The following is a 22,138-nucleotide window of genomic DNA, read 5'->3' on the forward strand; positions in this document are numbered from 1 at the left end:
CGATAACAACCGAACAGTATGCGTAGCAGCTTATTTTTGTAACACGTTCGATAGATATAGCATAGAATAAAAAATTCAGACATTAAATTATATTTCTATTGAAATTTATTAAACCAATCGGTAATTGTTTCATACAAAACGAGCTATGCTATATTTCATGCATTACCAAATGCACGATCAGCGCCGTATTCACCAGCGCAGCATTTACGTAGAGCGTTTTCATCGCCCGAGCGTTGTTGTCCCAATTTTCAAACATGATGCTTAATTTAAGAGGTTCTGAACAGGTGCACTGCTGTCCAGAACGAAATGAATATTTCTCTTCGTAATTTTGGTCCATCTTTTCTATCTCTTGGGAGTTCCATTGTTCCACTGCCAATATTATGGTATAACTTTTCTGGCTTTCATACTGCATCGTTGCATTCAGATACAAAGGACTGCTTTCATTTTTAGCCTTCCTTGAAGGATTATAATGAACACTATACTGTGTGACATCACAATGGGTCCATAAGGCAGCCTTTTCAGGGTTAGTCTGAACCATATCGAGATCCCATTCTTGGACGTTCAGATTCTTACAGTGCATAATAATCAGCAAACTCCGTAAGTCAAAGGTTATACGTGTTCGAACGCATCCTAAGCTTTGAGAGCTGACATCGAATACATTGAACGGTGTTCTTTCGGAGCCGAGGTAACGAAGATAGGTTACAGCTCCTTCAATCGCAAACTTTTCCTTGATAATGTTGCCCTTCCAGTCCAACAATGTGCAGAAGGACATGCGTTGTAATGCTTCCTTTCCAAGTACAACGCATATGGTAAGTGTGAACAATTTCAAGCACTGTAAATACACCCGACTTCGCATCGTCCATGAAGAGCAACCAAACGTAAGGCAGTCGAATCGGTACTAAATAGAAAAGTTCTACAGGGCTTGGCTTTTATACAAAATCCCACTAGGCTCATTGCCTTTCTAATGAGAGTTACATTTCTTCATGCACACTTGACCAAACTTTTTTTTTCAACCAATCATTTACGGTTGCTTATCGCACTGTATGGAGATACATGCTTCCATGACATACGCCATTATCCTTTTTCAGCATAAGATTTCTTGCAGTACACAACAAAGTATAGATTTCTCAATATGCTTCGAACAGAAACACAAGTTGACGTTTCGATTTTTCTACTTTACTTTTTTTTGGGTTTGCTTCATTTTTTCACTTGGAAATAGTTTCATCCTTTGTCACTGCAGCACTTTCACTTTGTTTCTCTTAATATAAGTTTTTTTTTAGATTTTCATCTTTTTCACTCATTTTTATCTCTTGCCGTTTTACTCAAATTCGCAGTCCGGTCCACTGCACCGTGTTTTTGTTTTTCATTCACGCTCGCCATACTTTTCTCATTCGCTCTCGCTTTCTTGCTTACTATCGTTCGCATCTCCATCTCAGTGTATATAAATTAAAATAAATACATTCTTTCATATATATAATAACACATTTAATCAACTGTTCCATTTTGTGTGTGTGTCTGTGTATGTGCCTGTTAGGATATCCCGTTCGTTCAATTCTCTGTTTATCTCATTTAGCACTGATATCGTCGTATCCGTAGCTGTTTTTGCTGTGTTTTTGCTACTGAATCGGTTACCCTTTAGTTTATAAGGGCACATTCACATTCATATTAAAAGATCCGGAAATAATTTCACCACTAATGGTAAACCAACTTCGATCTGGTTGGTTGTGGTCATTTTAGTTGTTTTAATGTTTGTTTATTTATGTCTGGTTTCGTAGCTTCCATTTCGTTTGCTATTTTTTGCGAATGGTTTTGGTATGGATTCATATGGTTTTCTTGGCGAAAATGATATCTTGATCCACTACAGCACACAGATTATTTCAAACGCAGGAAAATAATAAAATTTCCTGTATATTGATCCTTCGGATACACACTGGCGGCAGGGATTAGAATAGGTGTAAAATAAGATCACTACCCTACACTGACAGCGGAGTTTCCTCATGGTTGTTGGAAAACGATATTGAATGTAACATTCATTTTCAACGATGTCGCTGTAGGGAACTATATCACCAAGACTAAGTTTTGTGTGACTAGAATGTTGACAATGCTACAATCGTTGTGTAGTTTGGCATGCCTTTTTGTGCTTAACATCCCGTAAGGACGAATTTTTGAAAACGCTTTGGTCGAATGATTGTATCAATCAAAATAAGAAACAGGATTTTTTGAGAATAATTTTCCGAGCTGGTCAACATAGCCGGCCGTCGGACGCCGGTCTGGTAACATGAAACAACGCAGTTAAATATCTTGCGCCTTACATTACAGATGCCATTAAAAATTTTATGCAGCGAACTGCCTTGAAATATGGAAATATATTGTTCCAAAATACACTCAGCAAAAGCCCACAACACAAACCGTACAGTTAGATGAACATTTGACGTTCAAGAACCGCAATTCTTTATAACGGCTGCATCTGGTATCTGTTTTAATGAAATAGTGAACTTTTCGCTCAGTGTTTTAACTACTAAAATGAAACTTAGTATTTTTTTGCTGATGTTACGATTGTTTTCATGTATGCTGCTGTATAGGTGTTGCTATATAAGTTGGATTGTTTCTAATGCTTTCTACACTATTTAACCATTTCGCGTTCGGATTATTATGTGTTCTGGTTTACTCTTGTTTAAATATAATTATTCTTCTTACTGATTGTTGTAATAAGAATGCCTTTTTGCTTTTCTTTTCGTGTTCATTCGTTGGCAAGTAAATAATATATTTCCCTCCTCTCCTAGCTTACCATTTTCTAATCGTTTTCTTTTTATTTTGCTCTACTCATGGCAACTGATAATCCGGCAACATAGTTTTATTTTACTACACACGTCAAACAGCACCTCTGTAGTACGGTATGCATTGTTATTCTTTCATTATTATTATTAGTTTTGGTGATCAATCACACATTTCTAAGAAGCAGTAACTCAATTGGTATTCATCACACAACAACAGCTTTGGCGCAATTTCGATCCTGTCTTTATAATTCTACAGCGGCAGATATTTTTATATAGTTCTTTTTTTTTCTCTTTTTTCCCTCTCTTTGCCTTTTTCAGTTTTCACTCCTTTTAGACACATTCACGCAGTGCGTGCCCTTTTTGCAATAAACACAATGCGGGAATGTGTTTACCTATGCTAGCCTTTCTTGAGTGTTTGCTCATGCAAGTGTTGCATGTATTGTTGTAGATTGTGTTGTGTTTATGCCTTTTGCCTCGTGATGCTTAACAATGAACGATTTGCGCTTCCACTTGCAACATTTCAACATAGCAGCTGTTAAAGAATGTTTTCGATTTCATCCCTACCCATTAACCATGCTGTTCCGTTCGTAGTAAGATCTTTCTCATTAATCTATCAAACTTCTCAGACCTCCATCACACGTTTACGATTCATCTGTTTGAACATAGTTTCATTTCAATGCCATCAACTTCTTCAGCCGTTCTGCTCATAACATTCTAATAATTAATATAGCGAATCTCTCTATCGTAGTTAAGTATTTAGTCGCCATTCCATTCCTGACTAACCAGGCATATCTTTAGCATCATTTTCGATTCTATCACACAGTAACGTGATATTTGCCATTTTTTTTATCCCGCATTACATAAGACTTTGTTCAATCTCATGCGGTTGGTTGTTTGTTGGTCCTGCCTGTTGGTAAGAATGATACCAAACTTGTGCACATCAGATGTTGTTAAACGCATGTTTGCGTTATGGCCAGCAACTGATACCATTCTGTAGGTTGCTAATGAGAATAAATCGACATGCAACGTTCTGAATCGTATGGTATTGACATACACAACGCGCATTTCCCACGGTTCGACTCTACCAGATCGGTTGATCGTTTGAACTTTCAGTTAGTAACTTCTCATGTTGTTGCGTTTTACCGAGCTTATAAAGTAACATATCTTGAAAATGGGAAGTACTACGTACGTCATAATGTTTTCTTTTAAATAAATACCTCATTGGTGACAATAGCCACGTGTCTTCATCCCATTACCCTTCTTTTTGCTTGCCATTCTAATACCTTCTTTTTCACTGATCATCGTGGAAGGAAAGAAGGTTCGTACCATTTGCTGCGTGTAAGTACTTGTACGTATCGCATCGTATTATAGCAAGATTATTTGCATTTTCCCATATCCTCGATCATCTAATTCCAGATCAGATAACATCACATCACACTCTAACAATCGTATGGTTCATGTTGTCATTGCGAAAAGTACTTCATCATGTTATATATTATTCCCACGACGTTCGGTCGTGAATTATGTACTTACGTAAACGAGAAGTTGAGACCTTTCGAAGATGTATGCACTTTAACGAGTGTGCGTTGCACAAATGTCGCAGTAGTTTATCGGAGTGATTTTGTTGCCTTGGTATTGCTGTAACCGCTGCTGTGCTGAGGTCGTGGCGTAAATTGTCGCGATGCTAAAATAGCAAACATATCACACATAACTGTTTATCCGTGCAAAGAACACATTCATTAACCCCAAAAAAGAAGTGCAGCGCATGATATCGGCAATTTCTTGGCAGAAAGTGCACTTCATGTCACATGGAGCAAAGCAAAGCAGCGCCATACGGTACCAATCTCTTATAGCAAGTATTACATACAAAACTACTCTATTGTCAAGAGTTATCAAAATGTTAAGGATTGTTGCTTACCTGGCATCACCATGTTCATCGTCGGATAGACACCTGCGATTGGACGTATTTCATTGGGAGGTGATCGGCGGCTCTGAGGCAACGCTAGCGAAGGCTAAAAAGAACAGCAAATGAAACGATCGCATCTCGGCCGGTACAATCGCACCTACACGCTCCGCATACTTACAAAGTACGCCTGCCCAATTTTGACGTACGACATTCCGGTCGCAGCGTTGATTGGGATCAGCTGCTGATGGTACGGTTCAACAACGGCAGCAGCGGCCGCTGCTGCAACGGCCGAATTGTGCATGACGGTCGCGGGCATCGTATGTGGATGGCCCGATCCATGTCCCCCTCCATTTCCACCTGTACCGGCACCCGCGGTTCCACTTCCGCTATTGCTGCCAACGCTACAGCCACGCTGTGGAGGACCATTTCCGGATCCTCCCGGGTAGTACGACGAGTGAGGTCCTCCGGCCGGTGCCATCGATTGGCCAGCCGGTCCCGCGTGATAGTAATGCGTTGCTCCACCGGTTGTTCCGGGTCCACCATGACCCGACTGCTGACCCGGTGGCATCGTCGGTTGACCGCCACCGTGGTGGGGATGATGCTGCGCATGCGGATGCGACGAGTGATGATGATGCAGCCCATGCTGCTGTCCTCCGGATGCCGCTGTCACCACCGGGTGTCCCCCGTGATGGTGCGATGTCGGTGTCGATGGATGGTTGTTGCCACCGTGACCCCCGTGGTGATGGGAGGACGCATGGTGTGGTGGTGGCAGCGGATGGTGGCCTCCGTTTCCTCCCGGGTGCGATTGAGTCGCTGCGTGTTCATGCACGGATGAGGACGTAATACTGTTCGGTGAACCGTTGCTTTCATTCGAGTTCGTGCTAGGCGTGTTGCGACTGTTGACACCACTGTAGCTGTTGTAGCTTCGCTTTAGATCGAGATTCGGGGGCTTCGAGGAGCGGTTGAGGCGCGTCTTGTCACCAGACATTCCAGTACTGGCGTTCGGTGCTGACGTCGCTGCCGCTGGCACTACCATGCTCGGGAGCGTCGGTATCAATGGTGGCTTACCCGAGGAACCTCCGTTCACATTGACCACGTTCGTCATCACCGGTCCGTTGCAGTTGCCGGCATCGTGCCGGCTCCCTTTCCCAGACGGCGGTGGACCCAGAATCAGCGGCCCATTCTGGTTGTTCTGGTTCCCTGTACTGTTCGGTACGTAGCTTCCACTCTTCATACCAGATCCAGACGGTGGATAGCTACCACCTGTGCTGTTGCCGTTCGGTGTCATCTGCCTGCCTCCATTTCCGGACGTGCCATAATTGAAGTAGCTACCACCGTTCGATCCGGAAGTCGCATTAGGAAGCCTCGGTTTGCCCTGGTAACCGCCACCGTTGCCCGCTTTACGATCTTCCGCTCCACCATAGTGATGATGTCCTCCACCGCCGTAGCCTCCACCGCCACCCGTAACAGCCGGCATCATTGGGGGCGTTGGAAAGAGCGGTACACCCTTAGGAGTACCGCCTGGACCGACACCTCCATGGTGTGGTGGCATCGACATCGGCAACGAGAGCGGCGTGCTAGGCGTGGATTGTGGCGTCGGTGCGTTCGTGGCACTATTGTTGCCACCACTGTGGCTGCTGTTGCTACTGCTGCTACTACTGCTGCTACTACCGTTGCCTCCACCGTTCGACGGTCCGTTTGCGCTGGAATAGTGACCGCCGTTACCCTGCGAATGATGCTGCTGCGATTGATGCGCATGATGCTGCTGATGATGATGCGGTCCATGATGCTGATGGTGACCGGCCACGCCCGGGGTTTCAACGGACGACGCGACCAAATGATGCCCACCCGGATGGTGATGTTGCGTGCCGGCAGGCGGGTGTGGATGGAATGATGCGGCAGTGGGAACGAGTGTGGCCCCAGCGGTGGCCGCGGCCGGATGCGGATGCGCCGTCATCGGACTGGCGAATGGAAGCATGTTGGGATAGATCGGCTGCGGAAAGGCTGCGTACATCGGTGCGGCAGTGGCCGCCGACGACGAATCGGGCAGTGGTACGGATAGGTTGGTGGTGAACGGCGAGATCGGAACCGGTGTTACCGAGGCGCTGTGTGTGCCGCCACCATGCGACTGACCGTGTCCGCTGGTCGGCGGCGTCGTATTACGCTTGCCTGACACGGGCGCACCGGTTGAACCGGTACCGGGTGTGGATGTCGGGCCCACCGAAGCTGTAGTAATGATGCTTCCGCCACCATTCGTCGGAGTTTGCGGAATCGAAGGTTGCATCAGGATCGACGCACCGCCAACCGTCGACGGAACGGGCGTCTGAGGAACGTAGTAAGTGATGGGTTGATTCCAGTAGTTCTGATACGTAGCACCTTAAAAGACGGAAAAACACAAGCACACACATTCACATCACTCCGCATCGTACCGAACGCGAGAATAAAGCTTATGCTTACCATTGAAAGGATATCCTATTCCGATCGGATAGCTGATGGGGTACTGTGGTAGCTGGCCAGCTGCCGCTGCGGCGGCTGCCTGCGCCGCCGGGTACTGATCGGATGAGTACATCACCGGGTTCTGGTACAACGGAGCACCGGTGTAGGCTGCTGAAGCCGCCGCTGCCGCTGCAGCCGCGGCTGCTGCGCTCTGCGAGTATGCGATAGGATGCAGTACAGTCGACGTGGCGCCGGCCGGTGCTGAGTAGATCGAAGCGCCCGGCGTCGAACAGAGACTCGCGTCCCGCGGTTGCTGTGGATCGTACACCGGCACGAAGTACCCACCGGACATTTCCGCCGGATCCATTGCCGTAGGATATGTATAGACCAGCGAGGACGGTACCGCATAGATGGCACCATCGGGCTAAAAAGGATGAAATAAAGACCACAAAAGATGTTTTATTTGACGTTCGGGCGATCCCTGACTGGGCGCGGTTACTCACAGCGGTCTGATATGTCGTCGTTGACAGGCCCGGCGTGCCGGTCGCGTACACGGTCGCACCAGGATGGCCACCACCTCCACCGTCGTACGTGACGGTGTAAGCACTGACGCCACCGCTTCCAATGCCGCTGCCACTGTTTGGTGTGGTCGTTGAGCTCGCGTAACTCGTCAACGGAACGACCGTCTGTACAACGTTAGCCACCTTCACCATATCGCTCTTTTTGTCCGTCTCTTCCGGACCACCGTCGGTCGGAGTTTCACTACGATCCTCGTCATCGTCCACGGCATCAAGCGTGCTGCTACTACTGACAGGATCGTGCACATGTAACAGTTGTACAGCTCCTCCCAGTGGAGGATTGTGCTCTTCCGGTTTGTCGATGGCGTCGAGGGCTTCACCGAGCTCGTCCGTGTCACCTCCCGTTGTTTCCACCACCTCGTCGATCAGGGAGCGATCGTCGTCCAACATGGCGGAGGAGTTTGTGTTACTCGCGAGATTCTCGCAATCGTTCTGGTTAGTACCGTATTGGATCTATCAAGGGAAGAACATCGTTAGGCTCGGAATCACATTTGATCTCGCGAGAAAAAAAAACACGCCCGTAGGCCGCTGTTACGTACTTCGTTCATATCGATTGATTGCAATTCGCTGGCCTGCAGCATAGGACTAGTGGCTTGATGCTTTTGTATCTTCAACCCGCCAAGCTCGTTAGTGGTTTGTGTGATTTCTTCACAGAGGCTCGAATTTTCTGCAAAACCAACAAAGGCGTATTACATCACTGGGTACACGTATGTACAGATAAAGCGTACATACCGTCCATGTCCTGGCTGTCCTTGATGCTTAGCAATTTTAGGCCACCGGTGTTGTCCACATCATAGCACCCCAGTTCATTAACGACTTCTTCCGCAATGGTGGTGGGAGTTACCGTTGTCGTCGTTGTCATAATGGTAGTAATGGCACCGGAACCAGGATCACCCGGTGTCGGCACCGCAGTCTGCTGTCCACAGTCAACTGTTCTTCCCACCGCCGATCCATCGATCGTGCTGTCGAGCGAACTGCTGCTGTTCAGATTGTTCTTGCTGTTGAAGGATTTCTGCTTTTCGAACTTTCGCTTCGACATTTTGCCATTTCCTGGCCAAGGACCACCGGCCGCCGGGGGTAGGTTGGAGGGATCGAAATGATACAGCGTCCTGGAAAGAAAGAGGAACATTAGAAAATCGAATCGATCGAAAGGCACGGTCTAACACGACGATCACTAACCCGTCCTGATTGACGATCGGTTGAAACGTTTGTGGATCGATCAGCACGCTGCCCTTCGGCACGCTCGCCATGTCGGTGACGGCCCACATCACGCCACACGTGGCCGACGGTGATGGGACACACGGTTCCGGTGTATGATCGCCGCTACCGTAGCCGGTCGGAGAGGGCGTTACCGAATCCGAACGGATCGACTGGGTTTTGTAGCTGGAAGTAAGGTACGACCTGCGTTTGAAGGCAATCGTTACTCATCGATCGATCCGGAAGAATACCGGCAGCTTTAGGATGGATTTAAGATACGCTAGCAAATCGATAGTCGCGATACGATTCTGTTTGTACAATATTGATAATGCAGCTATAAACAACGCGTAACAAGTTGAATCGTCAAAATGGTGAGTAAAATACATTTTATGAAAAAAAAATGGTACAACCGATTAACTCAAGCGCCTCGAATGAAACGCAAACAACGAACATGAAAAATAAGATAAAAAACATTCTCAAAATTGCAATAACCACATCATTTGCTACCACTTATACATCCATCCATCGGCCGTGTTCCGGTGAATACCTTCCGCTAAACTCACCCACTGCTCGACGGAGACAGCCTCCAGGGCGTGTTGGTGCTAGCGTTCGAGTCCTGCTTCGTGAACAACCGCGCACCGGCACTTTTGGTCGACGTTATCGAGTCACCCCGCAACAACGATGCATTCTGTGATGATCCGCCGTATCCGCCGAAGCTATGCGATTTCGACACACACGGCCGCTCGTCCGATCGGCCCTCAATTGACTGCAACGGATGGCACAAGAGAGATAGAAAGGAAAAAGAGAAAGAACGTCATTATTGTAGAGGTTTTAATCGAACAAAAATAAGAACGTAGAAGTGGATGGCTTTGCTACGTGTCGAACAGCAACCCTCACACGAGGCGTACCACTGATTGTACTTTCAGCAAACGATTGTTGTGCAGTTTCTGCTGGTGCCGGGCGGCATTCAGGTCAACCAGCGTCGTACCTCCACCAGCGCCGCCACCAGCAACACCACCACCATCGGTCGATATCCATTGCCACTGATCGGACTCGGAATCGTGCTGTAAGTGCTCCACCGGGTGGCAAGGATCGAATCCAACGGTACGGTGGAGTTTTTGGGACAGATCCCCGGAAGGAAGGATAGCAGGAGATGAGAGTCACAACAGGAGGGCAAAGACACACGACGAATGGAAATCAGAAAAAGAAGAAAAAAAAACAGAAAAGAAAATACAGAACACGCACACCCACAGTTACACACAAATCCGATCTCCCTAGGCAAGGACGATCCCCTGAAGGACCATCTATTTCAACCACTTCCACTAGAGCACTTGGACAGTACGCACTCGTCTTACCTCTCGATTCTTGAACAGCCTCCGTTTGCTTTTCTCGTACTCCTCTTCGCGCTCCTCGAAGCTCTTCGCCTTTCGGTCCAGCATGCCCCGGTCAGGGCAATGCAACAGCCCACTACCGGAACTACCGCCACCTGCACCGCCGCCTCCGCCACCAATGAATCGGTGGTACTCGTCGAAGCTGTGCGTGTCCCGCTTCAGGATAGATTTGCGCGGCTCCTCGGAGAAGCTGTCCGAGATGAGATTCTTGAACCGGATGTCCGGGATACGGGTGGCGGACGTCACCTCCGCGATCACGCACTGCTGCGTCGTATCTACGTTGTGCTCCATACCGAAGTACGCCGCGACCCGGTGGATCAGCATCCGGTTGTAGGAAGACATGGGCGGGAACTTCATCTGGTTCCGGGTGCGGTCCATCGCGAGCGACAACAGCTCCTTCTCGATCTTCATTAGCATGTTGCGATCCTTGAAGTTCTTGTTCAGTGTTTCCTTGAAGAACTGCAGCAAATTTACGCCACTCTGGTCGGTGAACGGCTCGCACAGGCTGTCCCGCGACATGAACGAACCCATGCCTCCACCTCCTCCTCCACTGCCTCCTCCTCCTCCGCCTCCACCACCGTCGACGCTTGAGGAGGATCCTCCGCTCAGGTTTTTCAACCGAGCCGCCTTCCCTCCACCTTTTCCGGAAGCACCACTTCGCTTCTTGCCTCCACTGCCCGCTCCGCCCGTGGGAGCCGCCGTGCAGCTCGCATTTCCACCACCACTCCCTCCGCCGCTCCTTATAAGGCTTTCGGTAGGACTGTCGCACTGGATGTAACGGGTTTCCGTTTCGTGCGAAAACTGTATGTTTATCGGACCGTCCGCATTCGACGGCACCAGCCCGGCACCACTTCCGCCCTCGCTGTTGCTGCCGAAATTCACCTCCCGTTGCTGATGGTGGTAGTACTGACCGTGGCGTCCTTCGTTATCACAATAGTTGCTGCTTGCCGATGACGGTACCGGTGAAACGTGCGCTGAAAGTCCCGCACTCGCGTGGTTGTGGTCCGCCGAATCATCGCCGACCGGGCCATCGGACCCCGCTCCGCTAGCGCTGCCGGACACTACCGACACCGGCAGGAGCACGTGATTGGACGGACTCGAGCCCGCCAGCAACCCTCGACCGTTGGTCGGAGTCGTCGCACCGTCCGGACTGTCATGGCCGCTGTTGCCTACGCAGTTCGCCGAAACCGTAACCGTTGTTGTCTCCTGCGCTGGTGACGTCTGCTTAGTGTTGCTGCTGGGTGCCGTTGCTGAGACCGGTGGAGAAGATTTATCCGACTCGGCACCACCGCCGTTCAGCTTAGCACCACTACCATTGGTCCTGGCGTTGCCGGCTTTCTGCGAGTGGGGATGATGTGTACCGTTGCTACCAGCGTTCGGATTGAAGGTCGTTTTCGGGGGTGTCAGCTTCGGGAAGTCGAGATCCAGCTGGCTCTTACCACCGCGATGCTGCTGTTGGTCATCACCACCGGTGAACAGCACGATGTTGGGGGAGCTGTTGCCACTGGCGCCACCGCCTAGACCACCACCACCACCCGGTCCCGAGCTGTTGTGCTTGGCGAGGGACTCGCCGTCGTTCATGGTGGACGATCGCTCGACGGGCTGACTTTGGGGGCCATTGCTGAGCGCGTTGCTGGTGCTAGCGATCGTGGGTGCGGCGGAGGCGATGGTGGTGGCAGTGGCCGTGGTGACTACTCCATTGCCGACGTTGCCAATCGGGTTGCCGTTGTGCGTGTCGGATGGAGATCGTGGCGTCGGTGTTCGGGGCGGGGAGGTTGACTCACGCATGGCGTGACTGCGGGTTAAGTGTTTCCCTTTGCCACCAGCAAGCTGTACGTGCGATAGGGAGAGCAGAAGCGAAAAGAACATATGCTATTAGTACTCGAAATAATGTTCCATTATTGGTTTACTTTTCCTTTTTTTCTAGATGTTCTCAGCACTACTAAAGTACTATTGAACGAGAAGATATAACTCCATTCAATTGTTATCAAAATAGTTCAACATCAATTTAAAAAAAATGTCGCAATAGACAAAAAAATATTGGTATACTTCGGCTAGAAAACCTTGTAATATTGAAATTTGATAGTAAACTGCTGTAAAACCATGCAATTTGTTTTGAATCTCTCCCTCTTCAACAATCTAAGTTAATGGCAGCGTGAGCTTTATAAGCTTAGCGAACTCTTCTCACCTCCAATTATGGTGTGTGGGATTAAATTGTCTTAACTTTCGCTAAACCAGCCCCCTCTGGGATGGAATAAGATTTATTACCCCTTTGACCATACGGTTGGCTTCTCCATTCATCGCTTTTGCTACCGCCCCTACCAAAGCGGACGGTCGGCTTACTTTCCGCCCACCCACTTAACGTGTGACATCTCCCGGGAGCAAAATTGAAGGTTAATTAGAAAGTCTAACCTCAACCACGGGCGAGCTCGCGCGAGCACACACCCTTCGGCTAATTGCAACGGTTTCGTCCTCGACATTCACCATCCTCGCCGCTCTCTCCGTCAGCTGGGAAAGCTATTACACCTTACCGTGCCACGGGGCAATCGACCAAATCGTTGAGGGTTCGGCGAAAAGGGACTAAAGGACTGCCCACGTGGTAGAGAGTGGGAAGCTACAATTAGCGCTTAATCGTCACTATCATCCAGCGGTTTGTCCCTGATTGCAGCGAGCTACATGATATTACAGAAGGTGGTGCACAGTTGGATGGAAATGGCAAGTGCATCCAAGTACGTTGACCCCCACTGCAATTCACTGCTTCCGAGGCAGATAAAAAGGAGGATAATTATTAACTTCGTTGTCGTACGTGTTAAATGGCAGTGCTAATTGATTTTCCCTAGCGTTGCGCTGTAATTTAATTTATTGTAAGCTTGTAATGAAATTATCCACGAAAGATGCAGAAAAGAAGCAAATTTCCCTGATACTTGGTTTAACGAATAAACGACTAATTACGTAAAAGCACCACTGCAAACCGCACCTTTCCAAAGAGCCTTTAAGCCAGCTGGAACATATTGCTTATATTAAAGGGTGTATATTACACAAACCGTGCCGCGCACACAAAGCTCTACCAACGTACATTCCCAAGATACACTGGTAAGATACAAGTGTAATATTTCATGGACATCCGGTCTGCAATGATACACGCGATTCCACAAATAAGATTATCTAGCTGCTCGTGGCCTTATCGACCCGCAGTCGATAAATTAATGAAGCGGAAGCGAACGAATCAAGACAAGCCCGAACAGAACAACGCACCGAAAAATTCATTCCAAGAATAAACGACGTCCGCTAGCTACGACAATCGTTTGCTTTTGCACCCCGCAGTCTACTGAATCCATAAGCCCGCGGTTAGGACAGCATCGTCCGTTGCATGATTACCAGCGACGATCCCTGAACGTCCAACACCGATTTATTGTTTGCTTTTCGACCGGTTCCCGCCATTCCCGCCCGCAACGAAAGCGGAAGCCAAATTACTAACGGATTAGTTTCCAAATCACCCGGATGCACGGAGGACACATGGACGGATGGGCACATTCACATTGATTAGAGGTGGGTGAGTCTTCCGCCGCTGGGTTGAATATGAAACGCGATCGACGAAAAAGCGACAGGCGCGGAAGACAGATTAGAGACGGAACATATTTTACCCGCCTAGTTCCCGTCGTGCCACCTCGCAAACGACAGCGACTACTTAATTTACGCCTATCCCTCGACAACCGGAACCTGGGACCGGTGCGAAGGTGCGATCCGATTAAACGTTAGCAATGACCTAACCCAAAGAAAACGCCACCGTTACTGTATCAGTCACGGCCCGGCAAACGGTTCCGGTGCCGGTGACGAAAAGCTTCCGGTTCTGCTTTCGGAATAGATTAACCTGCCGAAGGTTATCGCAGAAAGGACGATAGTGTGAAAATATGTTTCACCGTCTTCCATTACGAAATGTTCGCCCGACAGGCTAATGAACTCCATATTTTCCGGGTGTGCGTGTGTGTTTATGTGTGTTTTTCGACCATAATTAAAAACTAGTTAAGAGAACAGCCATCCAAAGCGTTTGCACGCTCTGTAACATCGTTCACGCTTCGAAGCATCGGAGAAAACTTGCCCTTCGCCCGTCCGGTTGCTGGCACATCACTCATTGTTAGTAATAATTAATAATCGTAATTTCTCGAGAGCTCCCGCTGACCTTCAAAATTTCACCTGGAGAACGACCCACGAAACCATATTGTAATGAGAATTGAGGGCAAAAGTTGCCGGTCTCCTCGAGCGGCGCGAAATGAGTGTTGCTCGCGGTCGCACAGGCCGCTTGAAAACCCAACCAAAGGTTCACTATTGCCACGAAAGGAAGGATTACTTTGCAAAGCTTTCAAGAACCCCAAGATTGCCCCCATACGTCCGTTACCACTGAGTGGCCCGCGGGTGCGGCAAAACAAAAAGGGATATTAAAAAGGTTCGAAAAGGTCAAAATGTTGGACGACCCGCGGGGCATCCGGTGGAAGCATTGGTGAGGCAAATCACGCCACTAAATCAATAAATTCCAACCTCGATTCCGACCGCGAACACACCGGTCCTTCGGGCAGCTCGATCGTCCGTGTGCCTCCTCGTCCCGTTCCCGAGTGCTCGTGGTGGACGACATTGCCTTGGAAAAACCCCACGGCTCATATTAATATCATTCCACTGGCACGAATCGGGCTCGAGCAATGACGGAGGTGATGGTTTCGGGCGAAGGACTAAGCTCCCCAAGCAAATTCACGGCTCTTAGCCGGGGGTGTTTTTATTCGTTCAACTTTCACCTCATCCCGGGTAAAGCCGTACCCACTGCAATCGAGGGGAAATAAATCACAGCGCTGAAAACCTGCCGACCCCGGTCGTCTCGCGGTCGGGCAACAACCGTGAACTTTGGGAAATGTCAATGCCGATACATGCGTGCGATTTGTTGTATTCCCATTCGGGCGGAGAAAGCAAAAAAAACTAGCAGCAGCATTTACCGCCACATCGGAAAAGTCCGCACGAACGAAGGTTGAGTATCGGAAACAGGAAGCGATATTTTTCCTGCCGGTCACCGTGAGCCCGGTTTCCAATTTCCGTGACAAGCAGGGCGAGGCATTTCGGTGGTGACGCGTTTGACATTTGATGTTTGGAACCATAAACAACACGGCAGGGTTCATACGAACTATGTTGAATGTCGAACTAGGGATGGAAGTGTTTCGAATGTATTCGAATAAACATGGCGAATTTTATCAATCGAAATTAAAAAGGGAATTGAAATTTGCAAAATTGCTCTTGAAGGGATCTTTTCATGCTACTCTATTCAACTACAATTTCCGTCACGTGATGTGTTTAATAATTTAGCAATACACGTCATGATTCATCATGCGAAGATGGTAATCTGTTAGCACAAAAAAAAACGATAGCATATCCTACGGTGCACGGCATTTTATCCAATCATCGCACCACGTGACACCATTAGGCTGGAAAATGAGAAAGATACAACCATTTATCAATCTACTAGGATCATCAAATACCAGCGGGCGATGGAGAAAAGACTCACGGAATAGGCAGTACAAGTGGCAAAAGTTAGTAAAGTTGAAATTATGCCCTATCAAGCAGTTATTTTATATGACTTCTTTTCTGACACACATCGCTACAATAAAAACATCAACGATTAATGCAGCAGAGAGCTTAAAATTCCGTACAGATTATCTTGTTCTCAAGCATAAGCCACTTGAAATCGGATGTTTCAAATACATTGCAATGGGATCAAAATACGAATAAAATGTAAACTAACAAGTGTTGGGACGCAAAATATTCCCCCCGTAGAGAAATAAGCGTTGCCGATCATCAATAGCAAACACGACGACATTTGCCCCCACTAGCGGAGTCACAACCCATGCTGACACGACGAACGAAAACGTGAACTAACGCAAATATCCCCTCGCAGCTGTGTTGACGGGGTCTGTCAGCTGATCCCAGGTTTTGCAAGCGTAGCTCGACCATGTGGTCCCATCATCATCCCCAGGATTAGGACGTGTTCACAAAGAAGACAGCTCAATTGCATCTCGTTTCTACACTGAACGCAGACGCACGAAGGCGCAGACGGTTCATCAATTGACGAAAAACTAACATAAATAGTTTAGCAAGTTTGATTCGACGGTCGTATCTGTCCCGTCGCGTGCTTGTAATGCGTCTGGGTCGGGGAGCGAATTTTCACCGACACCCTTTTGTGTTGTGCTTTTCAATGGACGCGGTTCGACGCCAAAAACCTACGCGACTGTGACGTCCATGGGGGCTAAAACGAACGCAGAACATACGCCACACAGAACGACGTCATCGGCACAGTTGTCACCGGTGCCGATCCAAAAATCCCTCTACTGCTTCAGTGTTTTACCCACGAGCACATTTTCTCTGGTTTGTTTTTCCTCCCGCGCCCATCGGTAGCCCGCTGGTCATTACTCATACGCCGGTCTTTCCACTCTGCCCGGGGATGCTAGCCGCTTAGGTATGTTACGACGCGTACCGGGCGGTGGCACATCCGCTCAGTGGCCCCCCATAGTCTTCGGCCACAGCGCGAAATACCGAGTAATCAAGAAGAAGGAAGAGAGCAAAAAAAACACTAGAAATCTTACGACGCTCATGCAGGGAAGCAGCGCACAAAACTGATGTCGTCGCTTCAAGATCGTTTGGCAAGTTTTTGGCAGCGGCGAAATTGCAATCTATCTTTAGCCTAAATGGCGGCCAAGAGTACCGCCGAGTATGGGCGGCTGGGAAATGGGAAAACGTGCTGCCGCAGACGGGAAACGGGAGCTGATCGGCAGTTTGGGTACTAGCTAGCACAACAGGCAGCGTTGGGAAACGAGGAAAATATGTACACACAGCTGCCACACGCTCATGGACATGGGAACCGCAGAGACAGAAATGTGCTAGTGAAAAAGTTTGCCCAACGCAACGGTAGCATGTTTTATTTCGTATGTTCTTCTGCGTGTTCGCTGGTTTACAGTACCCGCAGGAAACGAGCAAATGATCATCCGAGATTCTATGTTATTTAGGCGCTTATCTGGGAAAAAGTTTAACAGATTATTTTTACATAAATTGTACGCTCTTAATGATTGGTTGAAAAGAAAGCAAGAAGCCCAATTATTTCAAAACTCTTTCGTTGAAAATGACGTTTTGTTTTGCTTAATGCTGGATTCTAATTTCAATAAATTGACAAAAGAAAAGCAATGTATTTAAGTGACAGTCATAAATGTATTTAAGTCAGCCAAACTAATATCTAAAATCCCATTAATATCCGAACATCAATTTAAACCCTTTAAGAGATTTTGAAAACTACGCGACAAACAATGGGCCATGTAAAATGGTCACTACATGCCAGCGACATCTCGTTCGACTGAACGTTTCCTCGATTTTCCTCGGCTTTCCCCGCGGTTCCTGAAACATACGCAATCAAACGCTTATTCACAGTCTCCCGCAAGCGGTGCTTAAACATTGGTGAGCTAAATTTACCGCAATGAAGCGACGCTAAGTACCGCACCAACGCCACGGAGGAACGCAAAGGAATATGAAAACATGCCCCAGAGGCTCCGAAATTTAAACGGAAGCGTAAACAAGTCAACGGCGAAACCAAACAAAAAGCTTCATCCCAGCAGCTCGGTAGCAGAAGATGAAAAACACTTCGCACGCTTCGCTCCCTTGTTCCTCGGAAAATGCTCCTTTTCTGATTCACTCGCCTAAGGACAACCGAAACGCACGCACTCTGCGGCCTACGCGTTTTCTGTCAAGGCGTCACCAATGCCCACGGGAGACACCGTTCAGTGTCAGTAAAGCAAATTCATCATAAATTTAGAGCCTTTCGTTCGACCTATAAATAAATGTTGCATTATGCGATGGCGTGCCGTGTATTTCCGTTCTCAACGAAATATATTTACCTTTCCACCACGGCAAGTGCGACAAAAAAGAGCCTCACAAAGAATCATGCGTAAAATCACCTTCTCAATATGATGTTCTCTCCGCTAAGCACATTCCTCACACACCCACACGTGTCAAGCTATTCAAGGTAAGCCAGTTGACGAACCTTGCAATGTATTGTCGACGAAACAAGATCCAAGAATAATATCCTGATGAGCGTGGGTAAGCCATTTTCTAAGAGATTCCACATCTGCTTTAACCGTAAGCATTGTTTTATTCAACATACACAAACCGTTTGACTGGTTTATTACCAGAAATATAGTCACTACTTCGATCTACTAAAATGCTTATACTAGACTAGCAAATGCATGCAAATTCCTACACTGCTCTAGCAAACAAAACAAATATAATGAATCACCTTGATATCACCAGCAATGACGCCAGATAATTAGAGAAAAAGTTCAACATCAAAGCAGACGGCCAAAGGAATCTCGCAAATCGGTGGAAATTTAATTTTACGGATGAAATAATATTAACTTTGATTGACCGAGTGAGGATGAGAAACCGTCTAATGCCCTGGGCACACACATCAACGGGAACATCATGAAGTTTTAAATCGCATAATTCGATTTGTACGGTTCAGCGTTCAGCTAATAAGTCCTTGTTCTCTTTCTTTCCCACTCCCACCTCATTCATCTCGCTCCTCGTCGTCTTCGTACACCATCGAAAGGTAATGGGATCGTAGAAGATCGTTATTTTCCTCGGTTGACCACCATCCTCTGGCATTTAGTAGACCACCAATCATAAACAATACCCCTGAATCGACGGAAACCTTTCCACGGTGGATGGATCGGCATTCAGCCGCAAACGCCAAAATCACCACAGAAACAAAGAGAACGCCAAAAAAGGACGGAGCACCCCGTAAGAAAGGTGTAAAGTTAATAAGCTCGGTTCAGTTTGGGAGAGTGAATTTTTCACGCTTCAACAACTTCTCGGCCTCCCTGTTTACCTTCTCTGGCCGAATTCTATGATGGCTAAGAAGCGAGACTGCCAAATATTAGGATAAAGATGGGCAAATTCGGACGCGACTTTTTGTTTCGCTTCATTAATATCAACCCCATTACGAAGGGACGAAAATTCGTGGATGCTGAAAACATCTACTTAATGCAGAAGGAACAAACCAGAATGTTTGCGTCAATTTTAAACACATGGTTTTTACCATGGTTGTGCCGAAGTTATCTAGTTGTACATGAATAATCAATGAATATAGACGAAAAACACTTGTCAGGTGAATTTTCCATCTAAAACTCAACAAACATTCAACATGACGCGCTGACACAAAAAAAAAACAGTTGTTGACTTTCTGAAAAACGTGCTAAAATGTTTGGCATGCACTTCCGCGCTGTCGTGGAAATTAAATTGCAACAAAGCCATCATAATGCACAAATTAATCTACAAAATGCAAGAGCACACGCAATGCCATTAATCAATTTATATTCTATACACCAGCGCAAAGATTATCCCGTCGAAATAAAGCGCTGCCACGAATGGATCCAGCAACAGATGCAGCCAAAGCTGGCCTTTATCGAAATTCTCATCCCATGACTGGCCCGGTGCCAGTAGCTTGGAGCAGCTGCAAGCAAAATTTCTCGGAATTTTCCATCTACTCATCGATGCAACATTCACGCAACGGGTCTTGTTTTTGCTCCACGTATTTAGCAAAACCGTGAAAAAAAAACACAGTTTTTTAGCAAAACACAGTAATGCATGAAAAAGCATTTTTTTTAATAAGAAGAAAATTGCAGGCATCATTCCCCCTCGAAACTTTTTTCTTAGCCAGTGATTAATTATTATTACGTTCAATTTTGCGAATTATGTTCATTCATTCAATTTAGAATATAATATAATACATCCAGCAGCATCCTGACTGTTCTAAAACACACCCTCATATATACAATACCCCATTGTAACATACAATAACAAAATTAAATTAAGCACATTTAGATCATTTGTATAGAAAGCGCCTAGAAATATTATTAAATTATTGCTCTTATTGCACAAGTGCGACTATATACATATTCTTCTTAAAAACGACATAGCAATATTGTTTCAGAAATAATGTCGAGTAAGCCAAAGCAAACATTTCGTATATTCGCGTCTGATGCGGTGAAGCCGGGAAAGCGTGCTAACCATATAGATAAAATTCTATTCAATTATTTAATACAAACAACGCAAAAACATCAAGAGTCACCCTCACCAAAAAGCTGGCAAAGTTTAAGATGAAATAATTAAAAAAGGGCACCATTTAACGATCTAGCAACCAGCGGCACACGAAGGAAAAACATCCTTATCCCGTATATCCCTCGAAGGGGTTCAGCACGACTCGCTCGTTCAGCCTTCTTAACCCCTTTTTTCCAGACTGACGAGTACGGTTTCGTCCCGATTACCCTCACGGTAGCGTAGCGCATTTTGGGAATTAAAATCCCTCTGTTTAAAATTACAAATCAGTTTCATTGAGTGTTCCGGGTCCCGGATGTTGCACGTTGAACATGAGCAAAAAAAACGAATTAAAACATTCAGACAGACAAAAAGCAAAAAAGCAAAATTCAACAGACTAAAAGCCGCAGCATCCTACTGGCTAGGGTGTGTGAGAAAGTGCGAGCGCACGCGCGCAAGCGAAAGAAGAAGCAGAGACATATAAGTGCACCCCCAAAAACATACCCTTTGCTGGCGTCCGCCAGATGACGGCCGAGCACCGGAAGTCGGAGGTTGATCCTGCTGCTGCTGCTGTTGCTGTTGCGAGCCCTCCATTGGTTGCTGCTGGCCTGTTCCACCACCCGACGGGGCAGTTGTGTCTGTTTGGTCCTCGGCCACGGCGCTACCCGCCAGTGCCTCCGCCGAGCAGGCTGAGATAGCGGGTGAGTCGTTGCAGGGCGCACATGGCATACCGGAAGAGGGAAGCCCGTTTTCCACCGGAACCGCGTCCGCGCTGCCACCAGGCTGCTGTTCTGAACCTACGAGGACGGCGGTCGTGTGCGTGCGGTTTTCAGAAGAGTGCTGTGACGGGGCGGCAGCGGCAGCGGTACTCATCGTCTGCGGCCGGGACGACGAGAGACCCAGCAGAGTCGTCGGCGAGGGAATGCCGGCGGATGGAATCGATGACGGTGACGTTACTGATGACGCAGACAGTGGCAAGGATGTGACCGATGGCGGTGGCGACGGCACTGGTTGGGCAGCCGACGGTTTCTTGCCCTTTCGGCTGTGTTTCTTGTGCTTGCCCTTCGATGAACTTCTCTTACTGGTTAATGAAAGAAAAATGTCTGCACCGGAAACGGGGTTCCGTCATCAGCGACGCCGTCGAAGATGGCAGGTTCAGCCCCCATTCGGCAGGGACAACGGCAACGATACATACATACACAAAAACACATTTACGTATATGCATATATATATACACACACACATACACACATATGTATATGTATTTGAATGACACAGAAACGAACGCAGGTGCGAGTGATGGGAAGCGAGAAATGTAGCGCCCCGCGGAGGAGCCACCGCGCAATGAGAAAAGAGAAAGAGAAAAAGAAAGAAAGAGATTTCCATGAGAAAATGAAAAATTAACCGGGAGGAGAGGAGTTCAGACCGTAAAATGAGTCTAATGAAATAATAAAATAAAAACAATGTATGTGTGTCAGTGTTTTCAGTCTCTTATCCCAGCATCGATAGTTATCGAAAGTTGAACAGCTTTTTGTGTGATGTATATTCACTTTGAATGCTAGAATTGACCAAATGAGCTATCGTACTAATGAGGAACGAAAAACGAAATCGTGACACTTGTCCAACGTCACATGAAGGAAGCATGTGCTACATTCTCTCTGTTTATCAGCTTAGTTTATTCTTATCGGTGCATATTGCCCTCAGGTGCATCAGTACGTGCTGCCGCGTTTACATACT

The 22,138-nt window shown here is 47.3% G+C and overlaps 1 protein-coding gene across 1 annotated transcript; it reads right to left on the reverse strand.

The window, feature by feature from the left end:
* Window positions 1–1,190: 1,190 nt before the first annotated feature.
* Window positions 1,191–21,274, reverse strand: LOC128727517 (protein encore). Its single transcript, XM_053821435.1, has 12 exons — window positions 20,906–21,274; window positions 10,250–12,115; window positions 9,803–9,958; window positions 9,458–9,660; window positions 8,877–9,098; window positions 8,430–8,806; window positions 8,237–8,364; window positions 7,623–8,150; window positions 7,141–7,543; window positions 4,862–7,059; window positions 4,696–4,789; window positions 1,191–4,461 (listed from the first exon to the last, which is right to left on the reverse strand). The coding sequence occupies exons 1-12, from the start codon at window positions 21,272–21,274 to the stop codon at window positions 4,385–4,387; spliced, it is 6,621 nt and encodes a 2,206-aa protein (XP_053677410.1). The 3' UTR covers window positions 1,191–4,384.
* Window positions 21,275–22,138: the final 864 nt, after the last annotated feature.

The sequence above is a fragment of the Anopheles nili genome, chromosome 3 (genome assembly GCF_943737925.1).
Source record: "Anopheles nili chromosome 3, idAnoNiliSN_F5_01, whole genome shotgun sequence".
NCBI lineage: Eukaryota > Metazoa > Arthropoda > Insecta > Diptera > Culicidae > Anopheles > Anopheles nili.